Consider the following 21,861-nt stretch of genomic DNA (forward strand, 5'->3'; position numbering starts at 1 on the left):
GGGCTTAAGAGGGTGCACTCCCACTTGAACCATTGGGCCGAGGTGATTTTTGAAATTTGGCCCCCCCATCCAGGATTTTATGAACCACATGTGGCACAAAGATTGTAAGAGGGGCCCCAGAGACTAGAGGGGCTGTGACAGTTACAGCCCAAGAAGCTGCCTCCACAGCTTGGAGGCAGTGGTTAAAGACTAAAGCAGAGAAATAGGCCACTGGGCGGCACCTGTCGCCATGGTTTTGAGTAAGCAGCAGCATGGCCAACCTGTACGTGTGTCCAAAGTTCAAATGGTACTGAGGGGCGGGGAAACTCAAGTGCAGGGGCAGAGAGAAGGGATATTTTAAGTTTGGTTAAGCAGTGGTCGTGTTCTGGTGACCAAGAAATGAGGTCTGAGGAGTCTTGGGCCCCTTTAAGGAGATTGAGAGGTTGTGCTAAGGTGGAAGAGGATGGGACATACTGCCTGCAAAAGTTGAGAAGCCCCATTAGTTTGCACAGCTCACGCACTGTTGTGGGGCTGCTGCAATTGCAATTTGACAGTCTGAGGTAAGGGCTTTTGAGTCCTGGGAGACCGTGTAGCCCAGATATTAGATGGTAGGTAAAGCTACCTGGGCCTTTCGAGGACTGGCCTTTAGACCTGCATCTGTCAAGGCCTGAAGTAGCAGCTGAAGCGCATATAAAAGTGGTCAGAGACCATAGAAGAGGCAAGGAATAGATCATCAACGTATTGTAAGCATGCAGGGTTGGCAGCAGCCCAATTTACCAAGGAGAGAGCCTGAGCCATAACCCGGTGAAAAAGGGTAGAGGAGTTGTGGAAGCCTTGGGCCCCAAGTATAGTGGGTAGGGCCAAAAGGTGAATGCAAACCAGGGCTGTGATTCTGGGTGAATGGGGAAGCTCTAGAAACCATTAGCAATATCCAACACAGTAAAAATACAATAAGAAGGGTCAAGGCCCGAAACAGCCACTGATGGGTCAGCAACAAGAGGAGCAAGTTTTACTGCACCGTTAACCAACATGCGGACGTCAATGGTAGGCACCAGGAACTATCAGGTTTTTTAACTGGCCAGATGGGAGAGTTGATGGAGGAGGAACAGGGAACCAGTCTGCCTTGCTGCAGTAAAGAGTGCGTAATGCCACCTACCGTGTCCACGGCATCAGGTTTGAGAGGGTATTGCTTGGTAGGTGGAGGGAGTTGACCAGTAACCGGGATGGGTGGGCAGAGAAGAGCAGGCACCAAACTGCAAGAAAACTTTTCTGACCAAACAAAGGGGAGCCTGGAACATAATTCTTGAAAAAGGTTAGAGATGTCCCAAGTGAGAGGCAAGGATTTGGCAGTTGCAACAGAAGAGAGAAATTTTATTATTATGGAGAGGAATGGTATGAGTACGCATAAGTTTATCAGTAAACGTAACTGTACTTTGGGCAAGGTTAAGAGTTGCTGCAAGGTCACAGAGAGCATCCATGCCCAAAATAGTCCCCTCTGCATTTGGAGCTACATAAAAAGACTGAGTCCAGAAGAATAGATTAGATTCTACAAGAATAGGGTAGCTTTTATAAGCCGTGAGTTGTGCACCCCCACCTCTGAAATGGTAATGTACTGTTGTAGTAGTCAGTAATGGAAACTGACGCTCCCGTATCCACGAGAATTGTGCATGGCTGGCCCCTTATCCATGCTTGTAAGCGTGGCCTCGAGGTTTATATCTGCATCAGCAGTACTGAGGAGCAAGGGGGCCGCTGGATCCTAGCGGGTCATGGAGTTTAAAAGCCTGACCATTTATAAGTATTATAAGACACTGTTATCTGCTGTCACCGGGTGGTTACTTGGAGAGGGGCTAGGGAAGCACTGGCCCTTAAGTCTGGATTAGAAGGAAGACTAGGAGGAGGCCAATTACCTCAATTCTCCCCCATGTGTGCCAGGTTCCAATCTTGGATTTGTTTTTCAAGGCATTTCCAATTGATTTAGTTTTGGTCTTTATCAGTATTGCTCCTTGAATTAGTGTCAGTAAAATCACCCTTCTGTTTTATGCTAGCAGCAATCTGGCATGCAGAGGAGCTGCTTTCTTTTATTTTTGCTTTTAGAGTATTATTCTCTGTTTGAATCTCACTTAATATGTGGTTTAAATCTGTCTTTTGGTTTAGCTCTGATGTAAGAGACTTTTGGAGCATTTCAAACTCCTGTAACTTCCTTTCACATTCAGAGTACAGTATTACAATTCCTTTCTCTAGCTTTCCTTTCCTCTGACCAGACCACCACAACACATTATCCTTCACACTCATGCCCTCATTCCATCCATCCTTTGCCATAGTCTTTTGAACCTATGTTTTCCTTTTATAAAATCAACACGCATACTCTACCTTTCAACAACTAGGCACAGTGAAGAGATTACCCTTTCAGATTATTTTTGTGAATTTTTAATTTAACATTTTAATGATCTCAGAAGTGTCACTTTTCAATACACTTGTTTAATATTTTGTTCAACTTCCAGAAACGTGTTTTACATTTGGTTTGGACAGGAGCACTGTCCTTCTGATCAAAAGCTAACATGAATTATGGGTAGACAACCTTTCTAGTCTTAAAAAACTGGATTAAATTTTTGCTCATTGAACTATGAAGCAGGCCAATTTTATAAGAAAACACAAGTAGAGTTAATAGTTTTCCATTTGCAATACCATAACTGATTACAGTAAAATTGTTTGTGCAATTCCTCAGATTACAGAAATAAACAAAAAATGTAAAGTCCAAAAGTGTCAAGTAGAAAAACTAATTCAGGGCAAATGCAGCATGAGATTAATCATCACTATTTTTGGTATCAAGCTTTTCCAAGGATCAAAAAGTAATCACACATCACCTTTCAAATGCCACTTTCATGAGTTAACTTTGATGTTCAGGATAGCCTTAAATTACTATTTCCAGAGGCAAAAGATTAGTCTTAATCTAAACAAAAATAAAGAGCCAGTAATCAGAGGAATTGTATATCACAATGTTTACTAACAAGATGTCTGGCTTTTGTAACAGACATTTGGGTGACATTTACATAATACTGCATGTTCACACGTACGAAAAAGGCCTTTAATTCTCTTCAGTAGATGTGAAAAAACTAGAGACCTCAGAGATTGGAACAACTGTTTTACACATACAACGTATACATGTATCAGAAATTTAAAAGACCATATGCAAATATAATAGTCCAGTTTAGGCATGTTCTTCAGACAGCTTCTGAGCTTTAGCAACAACTTCTTCAATAGGACCAACCATGTAAAAAGCCTGTTCTGGTAGATGGTCAAATTCACCTACAATGACACAATTTGAATAGGACAATTGTTGAAAGAAAGTTAAAAAGATATTATGAAGACTGAGGTAGTAGATTCCCAAAGTTTACTGTGGGTTTTTTAAAAGTGAAAGTGTTTACAAGATCTAGTATGTTTTCTACACTTGTAAGAGGTGTTCAGCTTTGTTTCACTTTAAAAATTAGCGGTTATTTGCAACTCAACCATTAACATTGTGGTAATACATAGAACAAGAAAACAAAAGTGAACACAGTATTTTTATGGGCCAGATTAAGTGATATGTAAACAGCACAGTAGCAAAAAGTTTCTTAAAAAAACCTACACTGAAGTATCTTGCCCTTGGTTATCAAGGCCATCCTTAATATACAAAAGGTAAGCTGTTAGAAGCCAGCCAGCAACATATTTACTCCTCCACCAGATAGTCACATCTACTTTTAATCACAAACACAGTACATTGCAGACTACACATTACAACCTTAACTCTGACCCCTTTCTGCACACCCTTTTTTCCCCAGTGGTTCTCCCCCTCTCCAACACTAGTAATTCATGTTTGGTGTAGCAGTTGGGTTGTGTTGTGAGAGGACAGTTTGGTAAAAGGGATGTTTGCAGAAGGACAATTAAGGGGGTGACTGAAGGGTATCATTCCTACGAGGACAGAGAGAAGGTTGCAGCACATAGTTTGCTACTTCTTATAGTGGCAGTAATAGTAAGGTGCATGGCCAAGAGTGCAGGAATAGAGGGCTTTTGTGGATTTGTCTCAAGTATGCTGTTGTAAGAACCCTATCTACTTCCAAACAAGTTTTGTGGGGTTTTTTCCCTAGGTTTTTTAAAATGCTTAAGTGGGGGTGGAGAAGGGCCTGTATAGAGGTGGGAAGGCAGCTGCCGTCAGTAAAGATTTTATCCATCAACAACTGCACGAGAAACCCTTATCCTACAACAGATCTGACAGAAAAGGGCAGCTCCCAGATAAGATTTTATTTGCACTCAGCCACTTCACCACCTCCTTTTCAGTCAGGCCTGCATGCATGCATGTGGCCCCCATTAATCAGGCTTGTCTAATGGCTAAAAGTTTATGCATGTCATAACTAAGAGCCATCATCCAACCACCTCCCAGCCAAGTTTTTTATTTGACAGTTCAATGAATATTGTTCAATTACAACTAGGATTGCCAAGGAAAAGTTTTCCAGCCAGATTTCCTATTAAAAACTCATGAAGGGAAAACAACAAATGAACAGTATACATAGAAAATTCAAAGGGCATAAACCCCCGAATGCCCTCCCCCCCCCACACACAGAGTGACTGGCCATTTATGCCTCATTTTAGAATGCAACCCTAAGTAAGGAATCACTAGTACTCTGTGCTTGAAAGCTGTACTACTGCAACTTCCCACAACACTGGCTGGCTATGTAGTCACTGGTGCAAGTAGCGCTGTTAGGGTCAGTAATTACGCTAGTGAAACTAAAGTAATCATCTAGGGCAGAGGTTCTCAAACAGTGGTCCGGCGAGCTCCATTCAGGTGGTCCGTGGATTGTTCCCTCCAAGGTGCGGGCCTGGGCAGCCGCACACAAGAGAATGAAGGGCTACCCACCTAATTAATGGAGCCATGCAGGCATGGCTCCACTAATTAGGTGCCTGGACCCTGGAGAAGACACACATGTAAGGTGAGGTGGTGGCCTTGGGGGCAATAGGGGGTAAGGGGGAGGGGGCAGTGGGGTGAGAAGAGGGGGTGGAGGAAATTTGGGATGTGCAAGGCTGTGGCGGCCAGAGAGGCAACTTTCCCCAGCTCCAGGGCTGCCGGAGATAGACCCCCCCACCCCCTCCTCCCCAGCCCCAGCTTGGGGGCTGCCATGACAGGGGAGAGACCCCCCCCTCCTTCCCAGCAACAATATAAAGCCACATTTCAGACAGCATAGTTTAGATTTTAGAATACTGTCCAGTTCTAAGGGTTAAGAGGAAGGAGATTGGTCCCAAAGCTACTAAGAAGAGGGACTGAACTACTGAAGTGTCCTGCCCACCCTTGTCTGACAAACACCAAATCCTGCTCCCTTGTCTTCCTAATTCTCCCTGGATCATGCAGCAGGGACCGGCTTGGACTAGCAAGTGGCACAGTGCCTAGAGTCATGATGAAGGCATGTGCAGAGGATCAGCGAAGAGAATATCCAGGCAATGACTCTCAAACAGCTTGGGGTGGTGCAAGCAGGGGCCAGGAAGGTTCTGACAATGGAGTGGAAGGGGAAGAAATCTGGGAGCCAAGTTGGATTTCAATCCCTTCCCCTGTTTTATAAATCTGTACTTGAGAACTAAATGCTTAAACATTAGATGTTGCACATCATGCTCCACACTGGCATGGCTGAATCATTGCCTAGTGCTCCACCCATCCATCCATTTCCATATCCACTTGTTCGCCCCACATCTTATACTTAGACTAAGCTCTTGGGTGAAGGAACCTTCTTTATGTTTGTACAGTGCTCCGCACAATAAGGCTGTGGCCCTTAGGCCCCACTACAATACATATGTGAAACTAACACTCCCTATTTTACTAAAGCAGTAACATTTAGTGAATGCATTTAAGCATAAGGTAGTCTGCAGAAGTGAGTGTCAAATACTAAAAGAAACTGACAATCTCCAGAATACAGCTCTGAAACTGGGGGAAATCATGCAAGTAAAAATATATTGGTTTACCAGATAAAATGCTCTTGAATCCCTTGATTGTTTCCTTCAAAGGCACCAATTTTCCAGCATGGCCAGTGAAGACTTCAGCAACCTGGAAAGGCTGAGACAAAAACCTCTGGATTTTTCGAGCCCGGGATACAGTTAGTTTATCTTCCTCAGACAATTCATCCATTCCCAAAATAGCAATGATATCTTGAAGGGATTTGTAATCCTATTATGGAGAAAGGAGGCAACTCAAATTAAATAATCTCTTGATACCATGTGTAGATACATTAATATTGCAACTTATTCAAAAAAGACTAGATATCAAAGTTGAATTTCACTGATTAAGTCTTAACACTCAGTTATCTCCAGTTTGAATTAAATTCATTGGGGAAAATGTAATTAACAAGATACCTGAAGAATCTTCTGTACACCACGAGCCACATCATAATGCTCTCTGCCAACAATGTTAGGGTCCATGATACGTGAAGTAGAATCCAGAGGGTCCACTGCTGGATAGATACCCAGTTCAGCAATGGCACGGGATAATACTGTAGTAGCATCTAAATGTGCAAAAGTAGTAGCTGGAGCAGGGTCAGTCAAGTCATCAGCTGGTACGTAGATAGCCTGAAATAAGTCATTTTGAAAATCAAAGTATAAGATCTTAGTGAAAAACTAATACTCGTTAAGCCTCATAATATATCTATTAACTGCCACCTTCACCTTCTACTCATGAAGCTAAGCACCAAACTCTTTACTGATATAAAGACACCTGTTTAACACCATACCTGTACTGATGTAATTGATCCCTTTTTAGTAGTAGTTATTCTTTCCTGCATTGTTCCCATGTCAGTAGCCAACGTTGGCTGATACCCTACAGCAGAGGGGATGCGACCAAGAAGTGCAGACACCTAAAGATCAAAGGAGAAGATAACGTAGCAAGTTAAAGAACTCTTGTAGTTCATTTTCTCAGGTACATCAAAGGTTCTTAAACTGCGCTGTTTAAAAAGCGTTAGGAAGCATACAGGGCACAATACTAAGTGGAGTGGGAAGACGGCAAACAGTTAGCAGGTCTGCTCTCAGCCTTTACACTCAGTCACCAAATGGAAAGAGTGGAGACAAAAATCAAGATGGTACCCCATTTCATTCTTCCAGCAAGAAGGAAAGTTGGAATGGTCTTCTTTCACTTCAGCAGTCAGGTTTATTATTCCTTGGCTACAGACGACAATCCAGGAGTACTGTGTGCATTCACAAGGGCAGAGCAAGAAAGAGGAAGTAGGGAGAGAGCGGGTATGATCAAAAGTTGGTGAATTTTGGAGGCACAAGAGCCAGAGAGATATTATAGAGGATTAGAGGAAGGCAGAAGAGAACTATGTGCCCACAAAGAAAATAAAAGAAAGATAGCAAGAGTGATATAAGGATACATCTCCTTTTCTTTCCACCTCCTTCAGACACACACAGGGCCTGCCATTCTGGGCATTGGACACCAACATCCCCACCCTTTAGCAGGGTTGTTGCAATTTTCCCTAACCTGAGGAAATCCACTTTAAAAATAGATACAAAAGCATTGTAGGCTTAACAGTTAGTATGATGCACACTCTTTATTCTGCATGCTGGACTACAAGCTTTTAATTTTGAACTACGTATGTCTTTCTGTTCACAGAATAAATATGCTCATAAAGTGAATCACATATTGTATGTAGTACGTTTCTCATTGTAAACCTTGGGGGTTCTTGGGTTTTTTTGTTTGTTTTTTTTGTTTTTTTAAATAAAGATATATTTAACTTATTTGGCTAATTTTCCTACTGTCTAAAGTTTTCTATGTCACTCAAGTAGTTTTAATGGAGCTTGAAAGTGAGACCCAGTAAGGCCAGCTGGAGCTTCTACACCTCCCAATAAAAAAATTAAGCCAGTTAAGGAAGGATACAACCCATGCGCAGTGGAACTGGGGCTTTCAGAAGCAACAGCTTACTCCATGGGCAGTTTCATTTTTTGTCTACCCAGGAGCAACAAGGTCACCAAACTGCATACACCTTTCACCACTTCAGCCATTAAGCATAGCCACACTGGGACCAGCTGGGTGCCTATGTTGAGTAGAGGATCTATTGCTTCTTCAGTTTCTCCCCTACCAGACCCAACACCAGCTAGTTTGGGATATTAGCCACCTCCTTTCCCCCACACCAGTCGTTCACGCAGTCATACATTGAACTGGAGCCAGAGAAATGGTGCTGTCAAGGCAGCCTATAATTGCCCCTGCCTCCAGAAGCCATGCTACTCATCAGCACTAGGCTGTGTTTTGCTCTTCCCATTTTGGGTTCTAACAGAAATTTGTCACCACTTTGCCACCCCTTCTCCACTCCCACTTACTCAGACCCTCAATTGCTCTTAATTACTTCTATAGTATGTCCTCCATGCTTTTCAGCTAGGTCTTATTACTAGCAAACCAAATATACAAGAAAGTTGCAACCTCCAAGAAAGAAGGAGTCCTGCAGGGAGAAAGCTTCAGGAAAAACTGAACTCAAGAGAAAGCTTAGGCTGAGGGGGTTTTGTATTATTTTAAGTTAATAGAGGTAAACGCTTGGAAGTGAAGTTTGGGTGTGTTTAGGTCTTTATTCTGTTTAAGTCAAGGTAAGAATTTACAGTTACTCTGTGGATATTGCTACACCCACTCTAAAGTTGGCTTGAGCCTGATCCTATGCTTCTGAAGAGCAATTTAATTGTTTGACTTTGGAATCCTTCAAGTGTGGGCCACTTGGTGTAAGTCATAGGGAGGATACACCTAAAGGCTTTATTCTTCCCCTTTAAAATTGTAGGGTTTTGTACCTAGCTAAGATGATATCTAGGCAACTTTTTTTCAAAACTTGACTGGCATATACAGAGTTCCCTCCTCCCAAGCAAGAGGAGGCACTGAATTTTTGCTTAAAATTGGTGTTCAATAGGTTTTCATCATTCTTTGGGGCGAGGGGCACAATAAGCGGTTCCAGGTTCAGAGCTCTAAGAGTAGTTTTTAGATTCTGAGGTAAGTATTGTACTGGAACTTTTTATTATGAATACTAACCTCTGAACCAGCCTGGGTAAATCTGAAGATATTGTCGATAAAGAGAAGCACATCCTGTCCTTCTTGATCACGGAAATATTCAGCAACTGTCAAACCAGTCAGGGCTACTCTGGCACGGGCACCTGGAGGCTCATTCATTTGACCATACACAAGTGAAACCTGGAATTTAAATTACAGAAATAAAATTAGGCTACTACATTTTCTATAGATAATCAACACTATAACGAGATGTATTATATTCAACACCCACATGCCTTGGACCAATTGTGGAGGCAAAGGCCAGGGACCAGATGACAATGGCATATGTACTGTGTAATTTTTAAATTTTTTTTTAAGCAACAAAACCCTTTATTAATGTAAGTATTTTTTTCCTAAAAGTATGAACACTTTTACAAGACTAAACTTTCACCCTAATCTTATAAGTTAGTACGCCACTAAAGCAGCAAGGGTGATTGATTGAAGGTCCACTATTAAAATCTGTGGACCTGCCTAACTGGAAGAACATAAAAATTAGCATGTATATACAAGTCAAATTGTCACTACTCACATACAGAAAGTGTTTTTTTCTTGGAAAAATTGTATTAAAATAGTATGTTGCCAAACAATCCACTGTAATGTACCACAAACAATAGGGTGTGTGTTTTGTTTTAATACTCACACCCTTTGAAAGTTACCTTGGAAGTGGCATCCTTCAGGTTGATGACACCAGATTCAATCATTTCATTATACAAGTCATTACCCTCTCGTGTACGCTCCCCTACACCAGCGAAGACAGAGTAGCCACCATGGGCTTTAGCAACATTGTTAATAAGTTCCATAATTAATACAGTTTTTCCTACACCAGCACCACCAAAGAGCCCTGAAACAACAATTTTTGTCAATACAATTGAGTTTGCAGTTTGAGATAGTCAATTAATGTAATTACATCCAGCTACAATACTTCACTATTATCCCTCAAAATGCCTGTTAACAGTGTAGGAATATTAAGCTAACTCTAGAGCAAAACAAACCAATCTAAAATTTGCTGCTGTTAGCAGAATCCATTTTCAACAGCTAGTTTGTTTAATCTTCCGCACTAGAACACTTTCTAGTAAGCACACAGATTTAGGAAACTGAATAAGACTAAAATTTTAAAGTTTATATAAAGCAAACGTAGTTTCCCTCAAACTGAAGTACAGAATGTTTTATGTACAGTACTTGTTGCATAAATTTACAGTATATCTATTTGCTTCAGAAGAGAAACTTACCAATTTTACCTCCTTTGGCATATGGAGCCAATAAATCTACAACCTTAATACCAGTCACAAGAATTTCTTGCTCAACGCTCATATCTTGAAATTCAGGAGCTTCAGCATGAATAGATGCAAACCTGTAAAGAAGATCTTTAACTATTTTACATATTTTTGTCTTTACTATCAAAATTTCAAGAAAAAATTGTTTTTAAGAGATACTGAATAAGGTGGTTATATTAGTGGTCCCTAGACAGAAATCAAGTTTACATCTAGGTAAAATTTAGAAGAAGCGCCATCAGTAAAAATTACAAATTAGAAGTGTCTAATTCAAACAGTACTGGATTTGCCAATTGTGACAGAGACCCCTTGGCAAATGATCCGGTTCTCTGCAAACAGCTTACTCCAGAATTGACAAATTCATTACAACACACACACATATCTTGCAGGTTATTTATCCATAAAGAGTAATATGTAACATCTCTAAGAAAGTTCATAATTTGTCAAGATTCATAATTGTTGTGAGAGGCATGTACAGGTAATATTTAAGGAATAATGTATTTATACTGAAAGTATGCTTTATGAACTTGAGTAGAAATTAATCACCAGGAGATAATGTGTCTTGGTGATGGCCCATTCAGGCAAGGAGAATTTGCCACGCTGCCCTCTTTAGCGAGTGATGCAATGCAAGGTTCAACTGTTCAACCTTGCGCAATACTAAGGCTTTCAATGGAAAACCATCAGAAGCAATGACAAAAAAACAAAACAACGTAAAGGTACAAAAGAAACTTGATAGACAGGGTGAATCCCTATCTTGTAAATAGAAAAGGCAGTATAACACAGATGCTGGAAAAGGACTATCACCATTCACCAAAGAAACCCTTTGTGGAGCAGGAGTGCTTTAATGAACATTTGGAGCCTGGCTCTTGTGAAGCCAGCCAGCTCTGCAACAGACTGAACTTTGGGGTGGAGGGAAATCTATTTTATAACATAGGAAAACTATTCATAAGCATAGACCTAGGCTCACATTTTATGATTTTGTTTTGCATTGCGACCATCTGTTTCTGCCACACACTCTTGTTTCTAGATAAAGCTTTACTCTTTCTTAAAAAAACAACATGCTTTTATTTTATCATAAGTGCTGTGTGGTTTACAGTAAAACTGGTAAACTGGGTTACACTGTACCTTTGGGTGCAGAGGATCTGGAATTTCTGTGAGTAGCCAATATCCCAAGCTGGATATCACAAGGAAATGATTCAAAGGAATTCAGGGATTTGGGGTGCACCTAGAGTTAATCTGCAAGGCGAATTTAGGGCTGGCATAGCTCAGAGGGGAGTGCTTGAGCAGATGAAAGGCTGGTGGAGACAAAGAGACAAACACCCAGCTACCACAAGATAGACTCCCTCTCACTGGAGGCAGGGGGGGTAAAGCAAGGTGACTCACAATCCTGGGTTCCTTGAGAACCATCACAGCAACATATTGACCTTTTAAGATATTTCTGAAAAGTCTACTGTTCTGGTCTCAGAAAAATGATGCTCTAATACTCTAATGAGTTTTTGCCTTAACTATTTACAAGGAGGTCACACCAGTTTCGTGAACATGGCAGGACATAATCTCAAATGATCTCAGTTTAACGACTGATTTATCACAATTAAAATTCCCTTCCTTATCTTTATTGGGCATACGCTGCTTCACCTTTGCAGATGCAAAGGACATTGCCTTCAGCACAACCAGTGTGATTAGGAATGCCGGTGCAGTCTTATTAGCTGCATAACCCAGCTCCCCACATACAGCCGAGCTGTTGATCCTCCACTGCATAGATCTACTAGCCATTCTCCCCATGCATGAAGGAACCAACTACAGGAGGCATGGAGACACAGATTGGCCTTTGCTGCTGTCACCCCTGCAATCTGGGCTATGAGGGAGGGAAAAATCCCTTCTCCCACTCCAGTTATTGGGGAATTCCCCAGCATTAAGTGGAATTACTTGAGCTGTAGACTGTGCTCTAAATTCTATCCCCATTAAATGTTGAAGAAGCACAGCTACCTCAAGTTTCCAGGTTTATTTTCTGTTTGCTTGGGGGTGACAGAAAGATGATCTTCCCCTCCACACTCAAGCTGGCAAATACCTGTAATATTTGGGGGGCCTCACTAGGTGGTTACAAGTCCAATTTCTTTTGTTGGCAGGATGCTGGACTTTGCTTGTAGTACTCAGTTTACTACTATTTAGTACTGTAGACTAGTATTTCTTCAATTGTTTCGGTAATTATTAATGCAGTATCTTATAGTTAAATATCATTTTCTCAACATCCCTGTGAGATGAAGGAATATCATACCCATTTTACAGATGGAAACTGAGGCACAGAGAGATGAAGGTCAGAAGTGTCCACTAACTTTGGGTGTCTAATTTGAGACACATAGGACCCAATTTTTCCAGACCACTTAGCATTATATAGCACTTATGCTCAAGGCACAGCTCCCTTGATTTTAAATGCACCTGAGAGTGCTCACCACTTCTGCAAGTCAGACCTCAGGGTCTGATGTCAATCACCCAGAAAATAAAGAATTAGTGACCATTTGTGAAAAGATTTATTTAAATTGCTTGACTCTGTGGCAGAAGTAGGGATAGAATCCAAATCTCCAGGGCAGCATTCAACTGCTTTAGCCATCAGATCACCCTTTCCCCTCTATCATTGCACACTTCTGCAACAATTGAAGCAGGAGAGCCTGCAGACTGGTCTCTCAGTACACAACCTTGCTTTATCCCCTGAGTAGGTCCACCCGTACAATGAATGAGGCAGGGGGCCTGTGGTGGTGGTGGTGGGGGGGAAGTAGTATGGTAGAACCTCTGCTTTCCCTTTATGTTTTTTGGTAGTTTACATTTCACACAGTACTGTACTTGCTTTTATTTTTGGGTCATCTCTGCTGCTGCCTGATTGCATACCTCTGGTTCCAAATGAGGTGTGGGGTTGACTGGTCAGTTTGTAACTCTGGAGTTCATAACTCTGTGGTTCTACTGTACATGGTGATGTAACTAAAGACTATCATGACACATACATACAAGGAGGCCAAATTAAGGTTGCAAAGAACCTTACTTCTAGCATTTCCCAACTTTTGAGTGCTTACTTTGCAATTTTCATAATGTTAATTTTATGTAGTTTTTTTTTAATTTAATATCAGTATAGCTTATATTCCTTCCCATACAGAAATAAACTATACCGATAGACACTTTTATAACTGGTAAACTGCGTCCACACTAGGGAGGTCAAACTGCTTTAACTATACTGGTATAATTAATGTGGTACAACTTATGTTTAGACAAGCCTTTGGATTCCTGCACCCTCACCACTTCTTTAATGGCTACCTTCAGAACAATATACTAACAACAGCAATTTCTTCTCTAGATCAACTAAATTTAAAAATACTCACTGTTTCGTTGCAATAGGTCCTCTTTCATCAATTGGCTCACCAATTACATTCATGATCCTTCCCAGTGTTTCTGGTCCAACTGGAATTTTTATAGGCGCACCCGTGTCCAGAACTCTCTGCCCGCGGGTTAAGCCTTCAGTGCCATCCATGGCAATTGTTCGAACAGTACTTTCACCTAAGTGTATAAAATCTAAGTTTGCTCTTTAAACAGAGAAAGTTCACCTTATTGCAGGAGAACTTCAGAACTTTTAAAGTAGTTACGTTCAGAGGTTTCAGAACTAAGAGTCAAATTATGTGGTACAACTGGACATTACTTCATGCCTCAGCCAACTGAGATAAAAATTTAGTTTTTCTGATTTAAGGTTGGCTTGCCAAAATCAATTATAAGATTCCTACATTGGCAAATCAAGGTTAAATAGAAGCTCCATAGAACATCTTAAGTTATAGTAATATTTTTAAACAGTACTCTACATAATGACATAGTCTTCATTACATTCACACTGAATTATCCAGAGTTACAGAGTATTCTAAGCTTGTTTTGGAGATTTATTTATTTTTAAAAGTAAACAATGAACATTAACTATCATTGTAGGGAAAAAAAATCATCATCTGCAGAACTCACTGCTCACCACATATCGTGCTCCAGAATCTTAGCTTTCATTTTGAATTAGGTTAAATGTCTAGCCCTTCGGTTGTCAAGTTAAGACTGAAAACATGAACTCAGTGGAAACTGTTGAAATGTTGTCCTAAGTTTGCAGATAACATGAAACAGTGTTGGGGAGAGCTGTCGTGCCCAACCATCTCAATTACAGACCAAGAGACCACAGGCGGCAAGTTATATGGGCCCGTGGTGCCCATGCTCCACCAATGTTCAGAGCATAGGTGCCCGGCTTCACCAGTGTTCGGACCCCGCCCACTGCCCCCATGTACCTTCCCTGGAGCATCCCTGCACCCTGGGCAGTGGCTGGCTGTCGCTCCCTGCACCATGCTCCCTCACCGGCTGCCTCCTTTCATGCTGCGCCCACCAGCACCACTCCACTGCTCAGACTACAAGGGAGCAGGGCAGGCTGAGGTGGCTGCTGCTGCTGTCTGCGGAGGGAGGATGCACACCTGACATGATGGCAGCCCCGCCTGGCCCTGACGCTTCACTAATCAGGCCACTAGGTGATGGGGCACATCCTCCTCCCCCCAGCGCTGGGCAGCACACACACAGTGCCACGGCGGGACAGCAGAGAGGGGCCCTAGGAGCACATGCAGTGTGGTGCGATGTGTGTGCTGCCAGCAGCAGGCCCACCGACAGCAATTCTGGGCCCCAGGGCAGATCAATCAATGGGCTCCCTTCTCCCCCCTCCCTCAGCCAGGGCCACAAGCCCCCCTGCCCGGAGAAGCCTCGAGAGCCCCCACTCCCTGCCAGAGGACTGCCGCCGGCCGCAGCCCCATCCCACACTTGCCCGGAGGAGCCCCAGGGCAGCTATGTTGACCCAACTTGCTCTGGGGAAAAGCCACAGCATCTCTTGATTCAAAGACGCTTTTGATATGCCCCATGCAGGTTCCGGGGTGGCTGAAGCAACAGTATTTGCTATTCCCCCAGAACCTGCATGAGGTATACCAAAAGAGTCTTTGAATCAAGATACGCTTTTCCCCAGAACAGGCAGAACTATCGCGGCAGTGGCCAGGGCACCCAGGCTCTTTTAAATCGCCCAGGGGCCTGGGCAATTGCCCCCTTTACACCCATCCCCTGTTGGCAGGCCTGGCCGGTGGGGAGAGGGCTCAGGGAGGGTCCTCCTCTGGCCCCAGCCCCTGAGCAGCCTGCCTGCACCCCAAACTCCTCATCCCCAGCCCCACCCCAGAGCACAAATCCCCAGCCACAGCCCTCACCCCCCCCACACCCTAACCCTCTGCCCTAGCCCTGAGCCCCCCCCCCACCCCAAACCCCTCACCCCCAGCCAGAGCCCTCATCCCCCCATACCCCAACCCTCTGTTCTAGCCCTGAGCCCCCTCCCACACTCCTAGCCCCAACCCAGAGCCCTCACCCCCAGCTAGAGCCCCCATCTCCGCACACCCCAACCTTCTGCCCTAGCCCTGAGCCCCCTCCCACACCCCAAACCCCTCACCCCCACCTCCAGCCAGAGCCCTCATCCCCACCCCACATTGTGCAATATAGGGAAACTTAAACCCTTACTGTTTCCAGTCCATTTTTACATTGTTTTAAATTTTTATTTATATATATATATATATATATAGGCTTACAAGGCAGGTGTCAGGGGGTGAGGCTTGTACCCATTCTGGGCACCACCAAAAATTATTCAAACCTGGCATCCATGCATGAGACTCTGTAATACTGTGGCATCTTGGGGAAAGTAGTAGATGCATTGAATTTACGTTATTTGCAGCTAGGTGCCTGATACAGTTTCCTGTCTTCCTGACCTGCCAGGAATTGTCTACATCTCTCTTGTTCTCCAGCTTTCCCCACAAGAGGGAGTTAGCTGGATTACAGTGTACAATCTCTGCAGCATTCCTTGGACCTGGGCAGCATGGGGTCATGGAGCCAGAACTGGAGCCCAGCTTGCTACCAGGGAATCTGGGGGGAGCTAGAGTGTAGGCTGGGAGCGGAGATGTCTGGAAAACAATGTACCAATGAGGAGCTGACGCCAGTTACAAATTCCTCCCCTTCCTGACACACAAGGGAATGGGAAGGACAGGAGATACTGAGAAACATCCAGAACAACATTACAGGAACAGAATCTCAGAGCTGGGCTACCTGGAGCTTACAGAAATAAAATCCTCAGAAATAGACACTAGTGTATATTTTCGGGGAGGACAGAGAAAGAAATTAAGGATATTTCATGGAGATAAATTAAATTAACCATGTAGCAGAATATAGGAGTACTTGCAGCAGAGTTTTCCCCCTTTTTGCCACAGCACCTTGGCTGGCCAAGCAAAGGGAGGTCCTACACACAACTTTATAGCATCTGTCTCTCATGTGATAACGTTAGAACACTACATCCAATCAATTCCAAAATTTCAGGGAATGTTCTAGACATAAATGGGCAGAATCCTATTTATTTTGGTGAAAACCTGAAGGCCCCACCCCATGGACCCCCTGAATCTAGTTAGCAGACCCAGGACTTTCAGCCACTTCTGCAGTTGCCTATAGATCAAAGAACTGGTTGATGGCAGCCATTAATACCTCCCCACACAACAATACCTCCTCCTCCAATCCCTCCCCTGAATATCATCTCTGGCCATGGTTCCAAAACAGAGTTCGTGGCATATGGGACAACCTGTATGAAAAGGACAGTGCCCCTGACCCAGAGAAAGAGAATGGAGCACTCTAGTACTGGGAAAGGGGAATGACAGAGCACAGAGAGCCCCTGACACAGTAGGAAATGGACAGTTGCAGTTGCAATGAGTCCCAGAAATACAGGAAGATGGGAGGGTGGCACACAAGAAGCTTTTTGGGGAGAATAAAGAGATACTTGGTTGCTTCTGTAGGCTAAGCTCCATGCACGTAACCCTCTAGTACAGAGGTGGGTAAACTTTTTGGCCTGAGTGCCACATCTGGGCGGGGAAATTGTATGCAGGGCCATGAACATAGGGCTGGGGCAGGGGGTTGGGGTGCAGCATGCGGCAGGGGGTTCAGAGCAGGGGGTTAGGGTGTGAGGTGCAGGAGGGGTTCGGGCTCTGGCCCGGCACCACTTACCTCGAGCGGCTCCAGGGTGGCAATGGCTAGCAGCGGGGCTAAGGCAGGCTTCCTGCTGGCCCTGGCCCCACGCCACTCTCGGAAGTGGCCAGCATGTCCAGCAGTAGCTCCTGGGGGTGGGGTGGGATAGGCAGCTCTGCCGCGCATTGCCTTCGCCTGCGGGTACCACCTCCCAAAGGTTCCCCGTTCCTGGCCAATGGGAGCTGCGGGGGCAGTGCCTGCAGACAACAGCAGCGCACAGAGCCCTCTGCTCCTCCCTCCCCCGGGGGCCGCAGGGACGTGGTGCCGGCCACTTCTGGGAGTGGCACAGGGCCAGGGAACCTGCCTTAGCCCAGCTGCACCATGGGGCTGGCAATCCCATGGGCCGGATTGAAAGCCCTGACGGGCCACAGTTTGTCCTCCCCTGCTGTAGTATATAACCAAGACAATATATATCTTCAAAAAATTTATGAAGTTTTCTCTTCAATGTAGACCATTGAAGTCTTACACAAATTTTTTCCCTCTGTTACAACATCTTATGAATATGGTTTCACAAGCCCTGAGAAAAGCCAAATCTACCTCTAGCTATGGGGTGAGAAAGGAAGAAACTATCAAGTCACAGAAGCAACATAGATTCTGAGTTGAGAGAACACTGGTATCCACCAACAACAGGAAGTGCCCTATCTGAATCCTCAGGAGTGTTTGGATACTGCTTCGCCATGGGACCAAAGTCATACGGTCTTTCCTTTAATGTTACTGAGGATACCAGTATAAATGGAAAAGCCATTTGGGTTTTAGCCAAAAGAAAGGGTTCTCTTGAAAGGAGAATCATTCATCTGAGCCTTTGGAACCTATACCAGAATGGCAAGAAAATTATGAAAATTGATTGGCGGGACGAGGTCCATGTTAGAAGTCCTCTAAAACGGTCCTCTAAAACGGTTAGTCTAGATCTGGATCTTGCCTCAAGGGTAATGAGTGCCAGATCCTGATCATCCAAATCTGGACTCTTACAAGAGAATATTAATTTACATGGCATATATGGGGACCAGAGAGGTTTTTGTGGGGCATTGGCCTGGACAGAAGCACAGTTCAAAACATTCCTAAGGGCCTTTTCTAGGTAGGTCTGAGAGAAGCCAAAGTGGCTTTGTCCAGTCAGGTCTGGGAAGCTTAGGCCCAAAGGAAAAGAGGAAGCCTATTTGAAGAACCAAGATGGTGCACGTGAAAAGGAGCAGAACCAACACTGATAGAAAACGCATCTCTGCTGCAGCAGGATTTGGGGAAATGATGGGAGTATGCTACATCCAAAGTGCATGGAGAATGCTTAAAGGAAGTACAACAATGCACGGTAGAAGGGACCTCAATAGTACAATGTGCAATAGAACAAGGGTCGTAGGTAGTAAGGAAATCTCTTCAGGACAGCTTTCAAACTACCCTAGAGTCAATAGTGGTAAAACGAAGCTAGAAAAAAGGAGAAAATAGCAACGATCAACAATTAAAGAATATGGCTTTACAAGACAGACTTACCAAGGTGCTGAGCAACTTCCAACACCAATCTAGTTTCACGGCCTGACGCTTCCAGGGCATTGAGAATTGGAGGAAGGCCTTCATCAAACTGGACATCAACAACAGCACCAATAATTGCAACAATACGCCCTGTTGCAGTACCAGATTTGGCAGACTCTGAAGTCTTAGCCGCATAATTTCGCCCTAACAAAAAATAATTGCCAGAATCAAAATTAGAGCAATTGGCCTATTAGTTGGAAACATGACCCTCTCTTCATTTTATGTATTTTACTGAAGTAAGCCAGATTTAAATTAAAGTACAAATGTGACACTTGTTAAAGACTCTAGGAACAGAACATAAAAGTGTAGCATTCTTCATAATAGAAACCTTTAAGAAATGGGACTAAGTTGATGTTTTACTATGGGAACTCAGGATTAAATAAACAAACATCCAGATGCTATTTTACATCATAGGCAGGGAAACCACAAGTACACCTGATTCCTAATTACATGTGCAAATCAACAGAAGCAAAATTTAAAAATGGGTGCAGCGTTCACCATCCTCCACAGTGTGTAAGGGCCTCTGCATCAGTGATAAGAAGGCGCATCAAGTTCTAATACCGCCCTGATAAGAAGCATAAGGTTTTTTGCTCTAGATCACATCAGTGATCTATCAGGTTCAGTATCTCTGATAGTGGCCTTCTAATTAATACTTCAAAAGAAGAAAACCCTTTAGAGCACATTGCACCTAGGTAATTATACGGTGCTTAGTGAAAAGGGACTTACTTTTTTTTAACACCCATGTTTGGGCATCTTACAACCAGAAACATGAAAGCAAGCACTGAGCTGACTGGCACAACATGTTGGTTCTGATCATTTTAAGCCCAGAAGTGGATACTCAGAACAAGTGTGTGTGGGGGGGTGGGGGGGAGAAGATGTTCAGATTAAAGGGCAATAGAAAAGATGAAGGTGGGGAGAAAACAAACAAACCATATTGCTTCCAACAGAGCTGCTGAGCATGTTCTGCACACACCACTGAAGGCCACCCCCACGCTGCCTAAGGAAGGGAAACATCAGGATGCCCATTGCGGCTCAGAAGCAGGGACTAGGGGAGTCACGGGTGCAGCAAAGAACCCAGGTCTCCTGCCTCCCTCCCAGCCCAGAGCTTTCAGCCCCTCCCGCCCCGAGCAGGCTTCAAATGGGGCAGGCGCCAAGAAGCCAGCAGAGCTGCGGAGCGCCCCGCCCGGTGCACTCGGTGTGGGTGCCCCTGGGCCCCGGGAGGTGAAGGGGCAGCAGGCTCCGAGCAAGGGGCAAAGCACAACGAAGCACGGCGCTCGGGGACCAGCGAGGCCAGGAGGCGGCGGGCGCCTGGGACGTCCCTAGGACGGACGCAGCGGGAGGGTGCGACCAGGCTGAAACCTCCCCCAGCGATTCCCGGGCGCGGGACCCCCAGACTCACTGTGCGGGAGCGCGGCGGAGGCGGCGGCTCCTGCTGCCAAGCAGCCACGGTCCGCGGCAAGGGGCTGGAGAGCCCGCAGGACCGCCACGCCGCCTAGCCTCGCCCGCCCCAACATGGCTACTCCAACAGTCCTCCACGCCAGCCGCCTCGCGCCTTTCTATAGCCAACGGCCGCTACTCAGCCGCGCGCGCCCCCTGCCGCTAACGAGGAGACGGCGCATGCGTAGTGGGAAAGTGTTCCATCCTGTCCCAATGCGGCCGTCCTTCCGTCACGTAAGGGGACGACGCCGAAAGAAACTACATTTCCCAGTATGCAATGCTCCCTCTGAGGCGTGTCTGTGGACTACAGGCTCCATCATGACAGGGGCTCCTGCTGGAGCAACCTTACTATTTTAAACGAAGTTTCTAGCTCACTGTACCTCTCTCCCTTCCTGCTGGCCTCCGTGTCCTGCTGCTACGCTGTTAAACAGGGCCCAAACTCGCTTTCAGGGATAATGCAATTGCAAAGCATCATAACATAAGGATGATGAGGTGCTGCCCCAGACCAAGCTGTTATATGAGGGGGGGCAGAGGGTAAGTGCAGTCATAGAATATCAGGGTTTGAAGGGACCTCAGGAGGTTACCTAGTCCAACCTCCTGCTTAAAGCAGGACGAATCCCCAGTTTTTGCCACAGATCCCTAAATGGCCCCCTCAAGGAACCTCCCTTCCTCAGACGTTCTTGTTAAACCCTGGATTTGTGCTGGAAATGGCCCACCTTGATTATCATACACATTGTAATGAGAGCGATCACTTTAGATAAGCTATTACCAACAGGAGAGTGGGTTTGTGTGTGTGTTGGGGGGGGGGAGAAAACCTGGATTTATGCTGGAAATGGCCCACCTTGGTTATCATACACATTGTAATGAGAGCGATCACTTTAGATAAGCTATTACCAACAGGAGAGTGGGTTTGTGTGTGTGTTGGGGGGGGGGGGGACGACCTGGATTTGTGCTGGAAATGGCACACCTTGATTATCATACACATTGTAAGGAGAGTGATCACTTTACATAAGCTATTACCAGCAGGAGAGTGGGGTGGGGGGAGAGAAAACCTTTTGCAGTGATAATCACCCATTTTTTCATGGTTTGTGTGTATAAAAACATCTTCTGTACTTTCCCCAGTATGCATCTGATGAAGTGAGCTGTAGCTCACGAAAGCTTATGCTCAAATAAATTGGTTAGTCTCTAAGGTGCCACAAGTACTCCTTTTCTTTTTGCAAATACAGACTAACACGGCTGTTACTCTGAAACCTCTCAACCATAGGTTTAGCAGGCCAATGCTCAAACCACTGAGCTATCCCTCTGCTCCACCTACTCCTCCTTCTCCACTGTTAAAAGCAGGTGGACAGCTCCCACTACTCTTCTAGGTTTAGATAGGCAGTGCTCTTCTACAACTCCCTATCCTGTCCCTGGTTGTTTCATAAGGTTGCCAACTTTCTAATCCCACAAAACAGAACTCCCTTTCCCTGCCCCCTGCCCTGCCCCAAGGCCCCGCCCCTTCTCTGAGGCCCTGCCTCCCGCTCACTC

General features: G+C 44.7%; 1 protein-coding gene across 1 annotated transcript; it reads right to left on the reverse strand.

Annotated features, from left to right (window-relative positions):
• Positions 1-1,781: 1,781 nt before the first annotated feature.
• On the reverse strand, positions 1,782-20,526 carry LOC141995587 (ATP synthase F(1) complex catalytic subunit beta, mitochondrial-like). Its single transcript, XM_074966833.1, has 10 exons — positions 20,297-20,526; positions 18,859-19,041; positions 13,653-13,827; positions 10,243-10,364; positions 9,670-9,854; positions 8,996-9,154; positions 6,726-6,848; positions 6,352-6,564; positions 5,965-6,166; positions 1,782-3,285 (listed from the first exon to the last, which is right to left on the reverse strand). The coding sequence occupies exons 1-10, from the start codon at positions 20,409-20,411 to the stop codon at positions 3,188-3,190; spliced, it is 1,575 nt and encodes a 524-aa protein (XP_074822934.1). The 5' UTR covers positions 20,412-20,526; the 3' UTR covers positions 1,782-3,187.
• Positions 20,527-21,861: the final 1,335 nt, after the last annotated feature.

This window comes from Natator depressus, chromosome 11 (genome assembly GCF_965152275.1).
Source record: "Natator depressus isolate rNatDep1 chromosome 11, rNatDep2.hap1, whole genome shotgun sequence".
NCBI classification, from domain to species: Eukaryota; Metazoa; Chordata; order Testudines; family Cheloniidae; genus Natator; species Natator depressus.

Excerpts from the sequence above, each read along its gene's own strand:
- LOC141995587 (XM_074966833.1), bottom strand. The coding sequence starts at position 20,411 with ATGTTGGGGCGGGCGAGGCTAGGCGGCGTGGCGGTCCTGCGGGCTCTC. Across the intron at positions 19,042-20,296 it reads CTCCGCCGCGCTCCCGCACA|GGCGAAATTATGCGGCTAAG; the intron begins GTGAGTCTGGGG and ends ATTTTTTGTTAG. Across the intron at positions 9,855-10,242 it reads TGCCAAAGGAGGTAAAATTG|GGCTCTTTGGTGGTGCTGGT; the intron begins GTAAGTTTCTCT and ends TTGTTGTTTCAG.